The 18505-nt window shown below is 44.2% G+C and overlaps 1 protein-coding gene across 1 annotated transcript in view; it reads left to right on the top strand.

Moving 5' to 3' along the window:
- The window catches only part of LOC124777019 (lachesin-like), a 1140424-nt gene that overhangs the window by 1065942 nt on the left and 55977 nt on the right, over positions 1-18505 (top strand). The window contains exons 6-8 of the mRNA XM_047252275.1: positions 1476-1631; positions 6135-6263; positions 14412-14549. Of these exons, the coding sequence (XP_047108231.1) occupies positions 1476-1631; positions 6135-6263; positions 14412-14549 (423 nt within the window). The remainder of the gene's footprint in view (positions 1-1475; positions 1632-6134; positions 6264-14411; positions 14550-18505) is intronic.

Raw genomic sequence — 18505 nt, 5'->3', positions numbered from 1 at the left:
CAAATTAATATACTACGGCAGTACGATAAGCAATACGTCACTTTTTTCTCTGCTAATTTCGGTTGAACAGTGTAGAATTTGTTACGGGGCGTCGTGGAATATTCCTGCTTGAGCCCCTATAGATTCAATACGTTGCAATTGGTGGCGGTGCTATGCGCAGCCTCCAAAATGGTGTTTGTAACGGAGGAGCCGGCCGAAGTGGCCGCGCGGTTCTGGTGCTGCAGTCTGGAACCGCGAGACCGCTACGGGCGCAGGTTCGAATCCTGCCTCGGGCAGGGATGTGTGTGATGTCCTTAGCTTGGTTAGGTTTAACTAGTTCTAAGTTCTAGGGGACTAATGACCTCAGCAGTTGAGTCCCATAGTGCTCAGAGCCATTTGAACCTTTTTTGTAACGGAGGTGCGTTCCAAGCAGATAGCTACCACTGTGTTTCTTTTGGTGGAAAACTAGAGCTTCGCAGATTTTCATAGGCGCTTGCGGAATGCCTACAGAGGCCTGCAACTGAAGAAAAGCTGAGTGAGTCGTCAGGCGAGGCGCCTGTTATCATTGTAACAACGTCGTGCAAACCTGTCCGATCTCCCACGTGCCTTCTCTCCTGAGCAGTTCAAATACACACCTTCAGAAGGTTATGTGAAGGCTGCGGTCTTCTGAATCGAAAGGGGTATTTCGGTTTGATGTTTTCCCTCATTGCGCATTTCAGGAAGATGAAGAAACTGCAAATGATCTCCTCCTCCACGACAATGGTTCAAATGGTTCTAAGCACTATGGGACTTAAGATCTGAGGTCATCAGCCTCCTGGACTTAGCACTACTTAAACGTGACTAACCTAAGGACGTCACACACATCCATGCCCAAGGCAGGATTCGAACCTGCGACCGTAGCAGCAGCGCGTTTTCGGACTGAAGCACCTACAACCGCTCGGTCACAGCGGCCAACTGTGATAATGCAAGGCCTGCCACAAGCATAAGCACTCGAAAGGAGCTCACAAATTGTCATTGGACTGTTCTTCCTCATCCACCCTACAGCCCGAATCTCGCACCTTTCGAATTACACGTGTCTGGCCCAATGAAGGACGCAGTCCACGGGGAACGGTACATAGATGATGGAGAGGTTACTGGCGCAGCAAGGCTTTGGTAACGACCGGTACAGTGGTGCCATGTGGGCATAAAGACCTTCCCACTGAGCTGGCGTAAGGCCGTCGTATTGAACGGAGATTATGTGGAAAACTGTGATTTTGTAGCCAAAAGAGTGGGGAATAATGCGGTAAATGGAATCCTGAATAAAACCAAACCACTTCAATTAATTTTTGAACGCCCCTCGTATGAGCATGCCTCACATCCAGTTTCTGTTTTCTGTGCCGTGTATTTCGAAATAAAGGGGTAATGCAGAAATTTCGACTGCTGGCAGAGTCAGAGATGCGTGGAAGCTGGTTCGTGTCTGCTGGGTATAAAGCAGATTGCGTGCTCGACTGTTGCAGTGTCGCCGACGCTGGAGGAGCAGTCGACGCCGTCGGAGGTGGTGGTGCGCGAGTCGCAGGACGTGACGCTGTCGTGCCGCGCCAGGGGACACCCCGAGCCCGCCGTCACCTGGCGCCGGGAGGACGGCGGCACCATCGCCTACGCCGGCCGCCACGGTGCGTGCGCCGCGCCCCCTTCCTGCCGCTCTGCTGCCTAACAGTGCTGTCGAGGTGGTGCTCTGCACTACAGCAGCTCACCGCAGCTTTCATAGGATACCCGTTTCGTTGATTATGTATTTAACGTTTTCCTCCGGCTTCGCAAGTTATTCATTTGTTATGGTGCGGATGGGGGCCGTGTTTAATGCTAATATTCCTGCTATTGAACCATCGATGGTACAAGCCAATATAATCGCCAGTGTAAACTACTAGGTTCTGAAAGACAGTACCTAAACTTATGCATTGCAGAATGTTCTGAAAAGCGTCTCGGAATCCAACTACCAAAGACACCTTCACCTATAAAATGTGATGAATATCGCACCCTGAGTCTGTTTTCGCACACGTCGAAAATGTTGACAACAATAAGCAAATAAAAGAGAAACTTACCTAGCTGGAAATCAGTTTACATTTAGATGGAAAAGAGAAGAAGCTCTTACGGCGAGTTGCAGACAAAATTCAGGATGTAAGGAAACCATTAATTCTTCCATTTGCAAATCGAGAGAAAGCCTTTAATAAAGTGAGCGGTATTACTTTCATAAAGATTACGTCTGTTATTGGTCTAGATTTCAGGGACAGGCAAATTATACACTCATGCTCATAAATTAAGGATAATTGTAGAATGTGCCACACAACGTGGCACTACACAAAACTGGCGCTGATAGCATAGGCACATAGGGAACACTCACGACACAGATCTGTAAGTCCACGGTATTGGTAATAAGTTGAGAAAACCATCCCGAAACACATGTGGTACTAAACGCCACTGTTTACTGCGCATGTAGCCCGACATCAGTATGGAACATGATCACCATGCACATGTACACAGGTTGCACAACGGGTCGGCATACTCTGGATCAGGTGGTCGAGCAGCTGCCGGGGTATAGCCTCCCATTCTTGCACCATTGCCTGTCGGAGCTCCTGAGGTGTCGTAAGGGTTTGATGACGTGCAGCGACACGTCGACCGAGAGCATCCCAGACGTGCTCGATGGGGTTTAGGTCTGGAGAACAGGCAGGCCACTCCATTCGACTGATATCTTCTGTTTCAAGCTACTCCTCCACGATGGAAGCTCGGTGGGCTGTGCGTTATCATCCGTCAGGAGAAAGGTGGGACCCACTGCACCCCTGAAAAGGCGGACATACTGGTGCAAAATGACGTTCCGAAACACCTGATCTGTTACAGTTCCTCAGTCAAAGACACGCAGGGGCGTACGTTCACCAATCCTAATCCCACCCACACTATCAAACCACGACCCCCATACAGGTCCCTTTCAAGGACATTAAGGGGTTGCTATCTGTTTCCTGGTTCACGCCAGATGAAAACCTGGCGAGAATCACTGTTCAGACACTACCTGGATTCGTCCGTGAACATATCCTGAGACCACTGTTCCAATGACCATTTACTGTGTTCTTGACACCAGATTTTACGGGCTCTCCTGTGACCAGGGGTCAGTAGAATCCACCTTGCAGGTCTCTGGGCGAATAAACCATGTCTTTTCAGTCATCTGTAGACTGTTTGTCTAGAGACAGCTGTTCCAGTGGCTGCAGTAAGGTCCCGAGCAAGGCTACCTGCAGTACTCCCTCCCTCATAACGTCGTCATTATGTGTTCTTTGAGCCATTTTCACCACACGTGACTGTGTGGTGAAAATGGCTCAAAGAACACATAATGACGACTCATTAGCACGTCTTAAAACGTCTGCACACTTACTCGCTGCGTCCTACTCTGACATGCACCAAATCACATCTGCGTATGTGGACTGCTGCCAGCGCCACAGTGCGACGACCGAACTTCAAATGCACCGCATGGTCATACCCCGAGGTGATTTAAACCCGTAAACCGCCCACCAGAGCGTTGTTTCACCATGTATCAGCATTATCCTTAATTTATGAGCATGAGTGTATATAAACTATGTTTACGTGCAGGTATTAGGAATGTGTGAAAACTAAAGAGTCATCACGAACACAAATGGTGAAATACAAGAGAGGAGTATGTCTGGGGTGTCGGTTGTCAGCAGTTTTGTCCATTATATATATATATATATATATATATATATATATATATATATATATATATATATATATATATATATACTGAGAAAGACGTTAAGAAATTTAAGTAGATCATCGAAGGACTAAAACTCAGTGGAATGGAAATAAAAATCTTCTGATGACGTAGCTGTCATTCACGAAAACGAAGGGGAACTGAAGAAAAATAAAGAATAAACAAGATCACAAAACAAGGTATAGCGTGGAAATCAGTCCACAGAAGACACAAATTAGCAACCGCCAACGTATCGTGATAGATATGAGAGATGTACTACTCAGACCAGTAAATATCTTTGACTACTTCGGCAGTAAAATAAACTCAAATACAACAACTTCAGCCGGTAAAGAGAAAAACTGCAAAGCCCTTGGCCTCATAAGAAAAAGTGCCATTGATACAAAGAAACACATCCAATTCCACGTGCAGTCCCTGATCATAGGCAGATTAGTAGACACCGCTGTCGGTTAAAGGTGATTCATTTAACTGGTGTTCTTGATGTGGTGCTGTTATTCGCATCTGCTTTCGAGAATCTAAAACCCACTGATACAATTTCTAAAAAAAATTTCTTTAAGTGATGTGACCAACATACTCGTTCCGAAATGGACGTTGGTTCTGGCTGGACTTGTTCATTTTGTCGACGTCTTGGCAGTTCTGTGGTTACCAGTGTAAGAACGCACTGTCTCATCAAAAGTATCCTGACACCTCTATGTATCGTAGAGTTGACTACTAGACCAGTCCGATCGGCAGGTATAAATGGAGGCGGCGATTATAATTTTACCAGTAGACAACCGGTAATAGGAGGATGAGTCGCTCAGGAAAACTAATCGACTTCGAAAATGGACTAGTCACTGGATGTCACACGAGTAACAAATCCGTCGGGAAGTGTCATACATTCTGAAACTTTCAAGTCCATTGTTGGTGATGTAATCGTGACCTGGAAACAAGAAGGAACAATCACAGATAAACCAAGACCAGGTAGGGCCCATGTACTGACGGAAAGGAGCCGTCGAGAATTTAGGACGTTTGGTGTCGAGAATAACGTGAAATCATCGGAAGGAATCACTCTGAGTTTCAAAGAGAATATGGACAATGGTGGAGCAGCTCTTTACAACCCGCATATTTCTGCAGTCAATGCTATGCGAACGCTTCAGGATGAAAAAAGAGCGACCACCGCAGACATTGTACGAGTGATTTTGAATGCTGAATCGTGCTGTACTTTGCGGCAATCCGACAGGTATGTTTGTCGAATGCCTGGAGAAAATGTTACTATAATGCGTACTGCAAACAGTACGGAGAAGATAGTGCTGTGGTACGGGAGTTTGTGAGAAGATCGTGTTATGCTTCATGTAAGGAGGAGAAAGGTCTACCAAACTGCAGGAATTTTTCAGGATCGTGGTCTGTCGAGGCCGTTGTTCTCCAGTTTGGTTGCTAGCGTTGGTGGGATCCCACACTATCGTGCGAATATGGAATCGTATTCAGGAATGCCATAACCCGCTCTACAGGACTAGCACCTGAGAGGACAGACATACAAGTTAGGGGCCCCTCTGGCATTGATGGTAAAATCTTCTGAGTAGTTAAGTCGCGTTGTATTTCTCTTCAAACTTTCTCAGAGCCCGATGTTTCGATTGTTCTGCTGGAATCTTCTTCAGGATCTCACTCGTGTCACTGGACGACACATTGACTTACTCTTATAACTTCAGTCTCGTTTCAGTTTGAATACGGTATGGGAGTGTTTTTAGTGGTTATTAACTCTAAGGTAACAGTAATTGTCAAAGGATATAAACACATTTTATAGGGAACGAAGTAGCAGGAACGAAGCAGCAGTCTCGTGTAGTTAAGAAGTACAGTGCAATGTTCCTTCGGACACTCAGCACCAAGGCGACTATAGCAGTGAAAAAACACAGAAAATGTCTTCTTAGTTGCGATATGAATCACATTCGGCTGCCTATAGGAATGACGACAATGAAAATTTGTGCTGAACCGAGACTCGAACCCGGATTTCCTGTTTTACGCAAGTGGTCGCCTTAACTGCTTCGGCCATCCGAGCACGAATCACGGCCAGACCCAAATTTCCATACGTCGTAGTCTGTGTGTCACACTCTGCACTCGTACGTTACGTATACTCCCTTCCAGGAAGGACATATTTATTGAGAGTCGAGAGCGTGATATTGGCGAATAAATACGAAATAGCAGAGTCGGTATATATCAAAAAGTAAAATACAGTGTTCCGTCGGACATGCTTCAATTGCCTCACTGAAACTATTCACAGCAGGGCTCAAACCGTCTTGAAGGTGGAAGATGAGCGCACCCCGTGCTCGTATTCTATTGGTCAGATAGTGTGTTTTTATCAGTGCTGTAAATGCATGTTGCTCTGTGTGACACAACGGTACCCACCTGAGAGGTTGTCCCTCCTGTGCCGCAGTGCCGGAGGTGCCCAGCGAGGAGCTGCGGCTGGTGTCGGTGAGCCGCCTGCACACGGGCGCCTACCTGTGCATCGCCAGCAACGGCGTGCCGCCCAGCGCCAGCCGCAGGATCGTGCTGCGCGTCCAGTGTGAGTACCCTTTTAAATCAGAAACCTAACAACGAGAGAAAAACATTCTTCACTCCTGCCAGGATACACAGTAGGTGTCAGGCGACCACTGACGCTCTAGCCACACAGTAACGCATAGAAGGTAACAGGCACTCCGCGCACACTTCTACCCTCACTGAGAATACAATGGGTATTTTTCATGTTACTGTGTATTACCATTATTAACTTATTACTTATATAAACAATGCTACCATCATTTAAAAACTGTCGTTCCTGTAACTTTAGATCACCTGTTAGTACACCGTCCTTTCATAACAACTTTCTGTTGATAGTAAGAAAGAGAGCCCTAGACCAATTTTCCAAAATGTTATACACTGATAACTTTAAACAATATGACCACTTGCTTAATAGCTCGTTTGTCCGTCTTTGTAATGAAATACATCACTGATTCTGCGTATCAGGGATACGACAGTTTGTTGGTAGGTTTATAGAGGTATGTGACATTAGATGTCTGAGCACAGACGCATGTAACTCGCGTTAATATCAGGCCGCTGATCTGCGCAGGAGGTGATGGCGCCCGATAACGACCAAGGTGTATTCCATAGGAATCACATCAGACAAATCTGGTCGCCGAGACATCAATGTGGGTTCACTATAATGCTACTCAAAACACCGTTGCACAGTTCTGGCTCCGAGACACGGTCAATTACACTGCTGAAAGCGGTTAAAGGCGCTGCAGTCTGGAACCGCAAGACCGCTACGGTCGCAGGTTCGAATCCTGCCTCGGGCATGGATGTTTGTGATGTCCTTAGGTTAGTTAGGTTTAACTAGTTCTAAGTTCTAGGGGGCTAATGACCTCAGCAGTTGCGTCCCATAGTGCTCAGAGCCATTTGAACCATTTTGAACTGCTGAAAGATGACATCGCCATCGGGGAAGGCATCAGGCATAAAGGATGCTGGTCTTCGCTTCTGTCAGCGTGTCTTCGATTACTGTCACAGGTCCCATGCAAGCGCAGGAGAATGTCTCCCCTAGGATAATACTGTTCCCGCCAGCCTGCGTCTTCGACTCGCCGCACGTTTCGAGGCGCCGTTCATCTCGATGACGGCATTTGTGGAGACGGCCGTCGACCTAGTGTAGCAAAAATATGTTGCACCCGAAGAGCCGACCCGTTCCCATTGATTGGCTCTCGAATCCCACTGGCCCTGTGCCCACTGAAATTGTAATTGGCGATGTGGTTGGATCAACATGTGAACTCGTAGGAGCAGTCTGCTGTGGAGCTCCACGTTCAACAATGTGCGATCAATAATGTACTTCGCAACACTTGTCCGTGCACCAGTAATGTGCTCCTTCGGTAGAGATGCCACAGACTACCATCTGCCCTACTTTATAGAGCAGATAAGCCTCTGAACCCCGTGTCCTGTGAAGAATCGTTGACTTGCAACCATTTAGCGCCCAGTGGTAGTTTCACTGTCTTTCTACCTCTTTCATAGATTCTCAGTACAGTAGCACATGAACATTCGGCCAGTTTCGCTGTTTTCGAGAGCTCGCTCACAGATTCTGCATAATAATAATCTGTCTTTTGTCAAAGTCGCTTATCTCAATGGATTCCCCGATTTGCAGACCATATGTTCGCGAGGGGATGCCCCGTCCGTGTCTTCTCCGCTTACGTACCTTTCCTAACGTGTCATGTGCGTTGAACGCAACCAGGCTGCATGCATCTTCGCGGTTGGCAGTGGTCGTAATGTTTTAGCTTATCAGTGTTTATTAAATAACTCAGCTTTACACCAAGAAGACGAATCTGTAAATCTGTGTTCTTTGGCCTAAATTATTCTATTTATTTTTCAGCAATTTCCAGTTGCTGGCAGAAATGCACAGTGTCGCTTTACAGCACAGTTTGTGTTCACAGTTAATGTTTCCTTTACAAGCAACTTCTCCATTACTTGATAATACAGTATAAGAACCCGTGAAAGTGCTTCTACGTCTTTACGGAAGTTTGTTTCTGCTCACGTATTTTTCCCTGATTTTTAGGTTCATAACTACTTCATTAATAATAACTCGAGGATTGAAAATACAAGGTTGGAACAGCATCAGCTTCTACTTTGTTTCGGAGAAAGATTCAACGGTTCATTTTTCTAATCTCTTTCGTAATCCACATGAGAAAAATGTACTGAGCACAATTAATCACTAGCAACCGTAACCATATCGGCCCGTCCACATGCATTTGTCCGTTTTATTTTTGTCTCATTGTTCTTAGGAATTACATAAAACTTATAAATGTTTTTGTTGTCTGCACTGGTTAGTAAAACTCGTTGCCGCGCAGAAAACCATTAATTTCCACTTAAAAGAAATTCAAAACCCAACAATACGCCGCTGCCTCTAGCGTAACTCTGCTCTTAATCATCAGTCACGGATGATGATGGTTTATGTGAGGTTCGACATTTGGTGCAGCATTGGCAGTTAACCCTGAACATCAAGAATGTAACGTACTGAGTATAAATACGCAGAGAGACCCATTATTGCACGATCAGACGATTGCGGAACAATGAATGGAGGCTGTCACATCTATTAAACAATGTTTTATTAACTCAAAACCGCAATGACCACACCGTAGGTTATGATAGTGCCTTGTGCCTGGTGTGCCTGATGTCGGCTACGACGTCAGGGCCGTAGTTTGCTATTGTGCTCTCATTTCGTGATCCCTACCGTGTATTTTAATAACTCTACATTCTTTGCCTAAAATCGCACCAGGCTTTCTCGAAATATTCGCATTTAAATTACATTATTTTACTTACATTTCAGTCAATTTTTCCACACTTATTGATGGGGGACGGGGCGTCTTGTGGGATGGCCAGTTGGGGAGTGGTAGCAGAGCGAGGAGGACGGTGTGACAGGTCCACCCACCGACTAACGCGAACACTTGCGAAAGCGTCTTGGGCGCGGAGTCTGGCGAATGGTTGCTGGGCATATTTGTGGGCCGATTTGCATCCGTGGCTGATTTCGAGTGCTGCCTTCGTGAGTAGCCTGGCCAGCCAGCTCTGCGCCGTGCTGAATTCTGTGCCCCCTTTGGAACAGGCAAGCTTCAGCTTCGATACATGAACTTCAGTCAAGTTTTGGATTTTGAGGCCTTAACTGTTATTTTCATATTGACACTTATAGGTCTGTTACGATCGTTTCGATTCATTAGCCGATGTATTTCAACATCACTTGGATTCTTGAATTGGGGCTGTTATTTGCTTTTATTGAGTCGATACTACCTTTGGTTGTTTGTTAACAGGAGATCTTAAACTGTGCGTGCCGATGCTGTTTCCTGACAGAGCGATAACGTGCTTCTTCTATGCTGAGGCTGGACACCCCCCCTAACCCCCCCCCCCCCCCCACACACACACACACACACCCAGAGCTGGCTGGCCAGGCCACGCACGGAGGCGGCACTCGAAGTCAACCACGGATTGAAATCGGCCCATAAATATGCCTCTGCTCGCCCATGACGCTTGCGCAAGTGCTTGCGTTAGTCGCTCTGTTTCCACTCCCCAAGTCGCCACGAATGCCCTCTCCCCTATCAACAACCTCGACCAAAGATCTTCGTGAACTGAAACCACAGGGACATCACACGAGAGATCGAGTTAGTGGCGCCAGGAATTCGAAATGAGACATGAGCAGCCCCGCCATGGCTCGCTGATATTGGCGAAGCAAAGAGATTGTTTTGGAAAGATACAGCAGCTTCTTGAGATATTGAAAATCGCTGTTCACACCACAACAGAAAGAAGTTTGTTAAGTGCTATACGGGGCGAATGCGACCAGAGATACAGTGACTCGATGATTTTTTTTTTTTTTTGCCAAATAAATAATTGTTTCACCTGTCGAGTGACATTTGACATGGTTAAGATGTCGGTTGTTCTTCCTCATTTCATCGATGATTTGCGGCAAGCAGATAGCAATATTCCGTTCGTCATTGCCTGTTCTTGATCCTCCAAAACAATCGTGACATCAAGTCCAGTATTGCGAAAGATACAATTGATGACTGATCTGTTTTTGTTAGTTTCGGTTCATCTTGTAACACCGAAACAACTGATCATTCCTCAGTAGCTCCTGTTAAAATGTATACGGATTTGTATTTCCTCAGTCTCATTTTTTCTGCATTTCCTTACGCCAGGCGACACGAGCCTTTTTTGAGCTTTGTTCACGTTATGCGGAACCCATCGGAAACAAATCTTTTTCGCAGCTAAATGTTCACGCAAAATTGACTGTAGACCTACTGCAGTCTTCGATATAGCTAAGGATGTCGCTATCTGTCGCTAAGCCACATCCCAGTCCCCTTCAGTGGCGCTGAGCACAGCTTTGTTATTTTTCGTCAAATGTTTGAGTGGAACGAAAGCGAGGTTCCCCCTGAAATTACAGAATGAATTAAGAAAAAGAAAAAGGTATGTACCGAAAGAAATCAGGGTAATTCAGAGAAACTTAATAAGTAATCAGAGGGAAAATATTTGTTCGCACTTCACAGCTAAACGAAGAGTGCTAAATCCACAAACCGGATATCAGACTGATCAGGGTGAGGATAGGTTTTACACAGAAAGATTTAAGTGTTTGAATGTAACCAAGCTAATTAAGAAAAACTCAGCTAGTGATTTTGTTCGCCTCCGTAGACGAGTGATCGTAGCGTCTAACTCTCGCTTTGAGGACCCGAATTCTGTTATCGGTACTGCCAGGATTTTTCCTTAGTGGGAGGACTGGAATGGGGTGCACTCCAACTCATGATGTCAAGTGAGGAGCAATTTGATTGAGAAGTAGCGGCTCCAAGCTGTGAAAGACAACAACGGCCGGTAGAAAGGAGTGCTGAGTCGAAGGTCCCTAAACCGAATCCAGATGACGCCGTATGGCAGAGAATCTCACAGCGGCTGGTCAACATAGCGTGCCTTGAGTGGGACATTATAAATTTCAGGTGAAATGGAAATATTTCACGAAAAGCTGCTTTCTCCTGATCTATATAGTGTGTCCCGGGAGGAATCGTCAGTATTCACGGATATGAAATGTACGAAGATTCGAAGCAAAGAAATCTACTAAGCATGGGTTCTAAAACGCATTCCTTAAGAGCTATGAAACCAGTCTCAGGACTGAACACCACAACAAGAACAACAAAAACAACAACAACAAAGAGCTATGAGCACTTCTTCATCTTCATACTGTGAAAGAAACCCATTCTACTTCAAGGTCTTTGCTTTCAATATTTTGAGGATTTGTTGTATGCATCAAAACAAGAAAAAGTTCCAGTAAACATAGGTTCTAAGGTCCGTATCTTAAGAGATAAGAAAAATGGTTCAAATGGCTCTGAGCACTATGGGACTTAACATCTGAGGTCATCAGTCCCCTAGAACTTAGAACTACTTAAACCTAACTACCCTAAGGACATCACACACGTCAATGCTCGAGGCAGGATTCGAACCTGCGACCGTAGCAGTCGCGGGGTTCCGGACTGAAGCGCCTAGAACCGCACGGTCACAGTGGCCGGCTAAGAGATAAGAGCACGTGCTCATCTTCGCTAATGTAAAAACATCTATTCTACAGAAAAAGTGTTCATAGCTCTTAAGGTATGCATTTTAAAGGTATGTTTACTTGCCTTTTTTGCTTCGAATGTTCTTCTGTCGCATGCCTAAATACAGACCATTCCTCTTCAGTTACCCTGTGCAATTCTGATAATATAAACCTGGCAGATATTTAAAGACAGTATATTTCATGCTTTCTGAAGGAAATTTGAAAATATAAAAATAATGAAAAAGGAAACGTTCAGATGATTTGTGAAAAGATTCTCCTCATAGTAAGAAAACAAAAAGATTACAGTAATATATGAAGTACATTTGAATTATTTCTCGAAAACTTGTACAGCGAGATACCGCTTCAGAATTTAAAGTTTAATGATTATTTGTCAGGTAGGTAATGGAGACACGGCAGCTTATTTGATGTACGTGAGTTCCAGCATTGTTCAAAGACGCTTCAAATGTTTCTCTAATCTATTTCATTTCGGGTTTTTGGACAAATCATAACAATTACAAAAAATCATCCAATCTAAACCTACACAAGAAGTTTCCGTCTTCCACGACACCGCTTCTTTAAAAGCTCACTGTCAACAAATTTCTCCATCAGTTTCTAAGCTTTCATTGCTTTAACAACAACATACGACGAATTTTAAATAATGGCAACGTCGCACGTCAATAGAGCCATCCACTGTTCACTTGTAAATACACTGCTGGCCATTAAAATTGCTACACCACGAAGATGGTTCAAATGGCTCTGAGCACTATGGGACTCAACTGCTGAGGTCATTAGTCCCCTAGAACTTAGAACTAGTTAAACCTAACTAACCTAAGGACATCACAAACATCCATGCCCGAGGCAGGATTCGAACCTGCGACCGTAGCGGTCTTGCGGTCCCAGACTGCAGCGCCTGTAACCGCACGTCCAGTTCGGCCGGCACCACGAAGATGACGTGCTACAGACGCGAAATTTAACCGACAGGAATAAGATGCTTTGATAATGAAATGATTAGCTTTTCAAAGCATTCACACAAGGTTGGCGCCGGTGGCGACACCTACAATGTGCTGTCATGAGGAAAATGGTTCAAATGGCTCTGAGCACTATGGGACTTAACATCTGTGGACATCAGTCCCCTAGAACTTAGAACTAATTAAACCTAACTAACCTAAGGACATCACACACATCCATGCCCGAGGCAGGATTCGAACCTGCGACCGTAGCAGTCGCGCGGCTCCGGACTGAGCGACTAGAACCACGAGACCACCGCGGTCGGCGTCATGAGGAAAGTTTCCAACCGATTTCTCATACACAAACAGCAGTTGACTGGCGTTGCGTGGTGAAAAGTTGTTGTGATGCCTCGTGTAAGGAGGAGAAATGCGTATCATCACGTTTACCACTTTGATAAAGGTCGAATTGTAGCCTATCGCGATTGCGGTTAATCGTATCGGGACATTGATGCTCGCGTTGGTCGAGATCCAATGACTGTTAGCAGAATATGGAATCTTTGGGTTCAGGAGGGTGATACGGAACGCCATGCTGCATCCCAACGGCCTCGTATCCCCAGCAGTCGGGATGATAGGCATCTTATCCGCATGGCTGTAACGGATCGTGCAGCCACGTATCGATCCCTGAGACAATAGATGGGGACGTTTGCAAGACAACAACCATCTGCACGAACAGTTCGACGACGTTTGCAGCAGCATGGACTATCAGCTCGGCGACACTGGCTGCGGTTACGCTTGACGCTGCATCACAAACAGGAGCGCCTGCGATGGTGCACTCAACGACGAACCTGGGTGCACGAATAGCAAAACGTCATTTTTTCGTATGAATCCAGGTTCTGTTTACAGCATCATGATGGTCGCATCCGTGTTTGGCGACATCGCAGTGATCGCACATTGGAAGCGTGTATTCGTCATCGCCATACAGGCGTATCACCCGGCGTGATGCTATGGGGTGCCATTGGTTACACGTCTCGGTCACCTCTTGTTCGCATTGACGGAACTTTGAACAGTGGACGTTACATTTCAGACGTGTTATGACCCGTGGCTCTACCCTTCATTCGATCCCAGCGAAACCCTACATTTCAGCAGGATAATGCACGACCGCATGTTACAGGTCTTGTACGGGCCTTTCTGGATACAGAAAATGTTTGACTGCTGCCCTGGCCAGCACATTTTCCAGATCTCTCACCAATTGAAAACGTCTGGTCAATGGTGGTCGAGCAACTGGCTCGTCACAATACCCCAGTCACTACTTTTGATGAACTGTGGTATCGTGTTGAAGCTGCATGTCAGTTGTACCTGTACACACCATCCAAGCTCTGTTTGACTCAATGCCCAGGAGTATCACGGCCGTTATTACGGGCAGAGGTGGTTGTTCTGGGTACTGATTTCTCAGGATCTATGCACCCCAATTGCATGAAAATGTAATCACATGTCAGTTCTAGTACGACGTATTTGTCCAATGAATACCCGTTTATCATCTGCATTTCTTCTTGGTGTAGCAATTTTAATGGCCGGTAGTGTATTTAAATGGTGGCTCTCGTGTACAGCTGTTCCGGGGATTCACCGTTACGTTGTGCTTTTCACGTAAGATACGATACTGTAGCTGTTTTGAGATTGTTTTATTTGTTCGTAGTTCCGCCGCTGCTGTCGATCCCTAACCAGCTGGAGGCGGCCTATCTGGGGCAGGACGTGTCCCTGGAGTGCCACTCGGAGGCGTACCCCGCCTCCATCAACTACTGGGCCAACGGCCGCGGAGACATGATCCTCTCCGGTACGTACTCTGCCCTGCTGCCGACTCTAATGCAGTCGCCGCGCTTGTAAACTGCGTAACAGCTACGGGGAAAGACACTCAGAGCTCGGCTGAGGGCACTAAGTCAGCTGGTTTCACTCTCGCACATCCATTCTTCCACTGCGCATTTCTTTTCGTTGAGTTGGATTGTAAACCGAATCGCACAGAAATTCTAGATTACGCGTGGTTTTTCACGAAAAATTTCCAATAACAGTTACCAAGCTGTATTGAATAAGACCACTCCGTTCTTACTGATAGCAAAATATGTGTAATATATCAGTGTAAAAGAGATACACTAGTGTGATTAATTTCTCTTGTAGTCGATCTTTTTCGGCCCAATGAAATGCACTTGACTATTCCAGGATATGTTCAACACAGATTTTGCATTTACTCGAATGAAAATTCTCAGAAGCAGTGGCGAAAAACTGGAGGGCGGAAAGTTGAAAGACTAAAACTGGCTGAATGTTACGTAATATATGATTTATATGAATTTCTTAGTGCTGTAGAAACATCACAGTGAGAATCAGGTTGAAAGCAGCACCTAAACCGAAAATCAGCCCAAGAAACGTGACAAGATTTGATCTGGAAAATGTAACAGGAACAGAAAATACACTAACATACAAGGTTGAAGTTTCAAACCGATCTGATATTTTAAGTAGCGAGAGATAAAATCATGAAATGACCAGTAACGAGTCATAGAACAGAATAAAAGGAGTCATCCTCCTAGCTGCAAGTAATAAGCTAGGAAGAAGCGATTTTATGAATGTGATCCATAATCACTGATTATAAATTCCAGAAGCAGCCCTAATAATGACCAACATATAGAGAAGTACCGGTAAGTACTAATGCCTAAAAAAATAGCAATGCAATTTGGAATTTCACCTGAGAAGGGAGGAGCACTGCATACATGTTTGTAGCCCCAGGTACAGATAATCTGGAAAACTATGAATACACCACCCGAACGGAAAGAAGTCCCAATACATAAAAAAGCGACAGACTTCGGAAACTGCAACGGAGTGTCACTATTTAACATAGTCTATAAGATTTCATCTTGTTTATTGTTGAAGCGGTTGAAATAGTTGGCAGAAACTATAATTAGGGATTATCAAAACTGCTTTCGCAGAAAGAGATCCACTACTGACAATATATTTGTAATCAGAACAATAAATGAGAAACTATGGGAATATAAAAGAAAAATACATTACTTGTTCATTGATTTCATTGAAGCTTATGACTCCCTGGGATTTGGTTCTTGGATTTTCCAATGAAACGTATAAATATTTGTAAAATGTGCAAGGATGGTAACATAAGAAGTGTTTTGCTAAAAGGAATAAAATCTGACCATTTTAAAAATAAAACTAGAGTACGACAGGGAGATGCTCTGTCCTCTCTTCTTGTTATTGTAGTCTTCGAGAGAGTTGCGAGAAAATCGAAACAAGTACCAGCTTGATCCTCAAAAGAAATAAAGTTAAGGTTTTAGTGTTGCAGATGATGTAGTATTCAGTGCAGAAAGTGAAATGGAGAACAGATGGTTACTTGTGGAGCTATTAGAAGAAGCAATCAAATTTGGCCTAAAAGTAGACGCCCAGAAAACAAAATGTAATGAACAGGACAAACAATTGCATGTAATAATCGGCAACCATAAATTAGAGCGTGTTGAGCAGTTCATATATCCGGGTGCAATGACAGACGTACGAAATCAGAAGGCGGCCGAAGTGACCGAGCGGTTCTGGGCGCTACAGTCGGGAACCGCGCGACCGCTACGGTCGCAGATGCGAATCCTGCCTCGGGCGTAGATGTGTGTGATGTCCTTAGGTTAGTTAGGTTTACGTGGTTCTAAGTTCTAGGGGACTGATGACCTCAGAAGCTAAGTCCCATAGTGCTCAGAGCCATTTTGAAGCAAATCAGAGACAAATAGAAGTGAAAAATGGGACTACAAAGAGATAACACACCCTACAAATCAATACAAAAACTTCTAGGGTCTAAAATACTAACAATGAAAACTAAAATGAAGCTATGTGATACTCATCAGACAAGTCCTAGCCTGTGGGCCAGAAACATGGAGTTTAACTAAAATGGAAGATAACCAGTCACAAGCATTTGAAAACAAAGTTTATAGGAATATTTCTGCTCAATACTACGATAATGAATCGCAAAGCTGGAGGAGAAGACAAAATACAGAAATCCATATGCTGTCATAACAAGAACGATAACGAGCACAATAAATTCCAGAAGGCTTCAGTGGACCGGCCAGCTGATGAGAATGAAAGGATCAAGTGGTTTCGACGACATCGATGAAGAAGTAATTTGATAATAGACCAAGCGTAAGACACAGGTGTACAAGGGTAAATGAAATTAAAACAGTGTGCAACTGGATGGTTGTAAATAGCTGACAGGAAATAACACAAGAGGGAAGCATCTGGAGGCAACATGTGAGATCGACACGTGAGCTTTGAGTCTCTTAGAACCCAAGAAGAAGAAAAAGGATAAGTACCATTCTTTACAGCTTCCAAAACAGCCTTTGGTTACTTAAAACTTGTTATGAGGTGAGACGGATGTATCGCTCTGCTTTGACACAGTACCAACACAACTGTTACTTAGTTCTTCTCTTTTCATTTACTTGTCACGACCTTTGCTAATTTCATATTGTATATATACCTCTCTACTCAGTTGATATACCTATTCCATAACTGACAATGGATCACGTCAGGAGATAGCAAAATGATTTTTAAATGACAAAGAAGAAAGATTTTATCTTTATTCTGGAAAAAAATTTATTCACTATCACAGCCGCAGGAAAAAAAAAAAAACCTATGGACCTACTGAGCTGAAAGGCGATAAAGAAGTTACGACACACAAAATTGTGAAATTGATCTTGAATATAGACCTGCTCCATTTGACTTTATTTATCCTGAATGAGGTATTTACGTAATAAAATGAAGTTCTGGAATTTGACGGTTTTAATTCTTATTTGCAAGTCGTAGAAATCTATCCAATGAGTAAGATAGTGCACAATGTTTTGTCGTTACTGATTGGTTGGCGTTGAGCCGTATGATCAAGGGTTGTGATTTACAGTCATTTCTGAATGGTCTTTTTTTATTGTAATTGTGTGAGGATCGATGATTTGCTTTTGCAAAACTTCAAGAGCACTTTTTACATGTACCTATTTTGTTTTTCGTAACACCTGTGTTTAATACATATTTTCCTTTTTGAATGAAGTCCCTGTGTTGTTTATTATCTCTTGCATAATTGCTATTTTATCTGCGCTTGCAGGAGATTATGATTGCCAGAGATATCGGAAATCGGTTGGCGAAAAAATTGAAATTTTGGAAAATCAACAGGTAAAACTTTATTTCTTTCGATTAGTATTCTTATTTCACGTGTGCGTATTCATATTGACGAGAAATAAGAATAAATTCGAAAATCACACTAACGTATCTCAAAACCCTGAGAGAAGGTTTCAGACTCAAGTGTAAAATAATATAAATTAAAACGAATAGGATGGATGGAGCGAAGAAGCGGTCGTAGCAAAAGCGTTGCAAATGAAGTGACACTATTTCTAGACATTATGGTCTCATGCAGTTAAACTTTATCTATATAGACCGAAGCGGCGAGTGACAATTTGTACCAAGGCCTGGAATCAAACCCGGGTCTTCTGCTTACGAGGCAGGTGCACTGGCCACTAAACTACCTGCGCACAGTGGTTCGTACAATTGCACAGATTGCTCTGGTATGCCGCCGTCCTCCATCCAAATTCTCACTGCTGCCCCAGTCTGCTTTAAATTCTCCCTGACACATGAACAGAATTCCATGTTCTGGAATAGCACCTGAGAACGTAAATGGGAGATCCAGCCTGCAACCCATTTGCAGGTACTTATACAAATGAAATGGCACAATATCAGAGACTTTACTGGTCTCATACAGATACGATTTTATGT

Source organism: Schistocerca piceifrons, chromosome 1 (assembly GCF_021461385.2).
Source record: "Schistocerca piceifrons isolate TAMUIC-IGC-003096 chromosome 1, iqSchPice1.1, whole genome shotgun sequence".
Classification (NCBI taxonomy): domain Eukaryota; kingdom Metazoa; phylum Arthropoda; class Insecta; order Orthoptera; family Acrididae; genus Schistocerca; species Schistocerca piceifrons.
The sequence above is the reverse complement of the archived record's forward strand: the minus strand, read 5'-3'. Positions and strand labels throughout refer to the sequence as shown.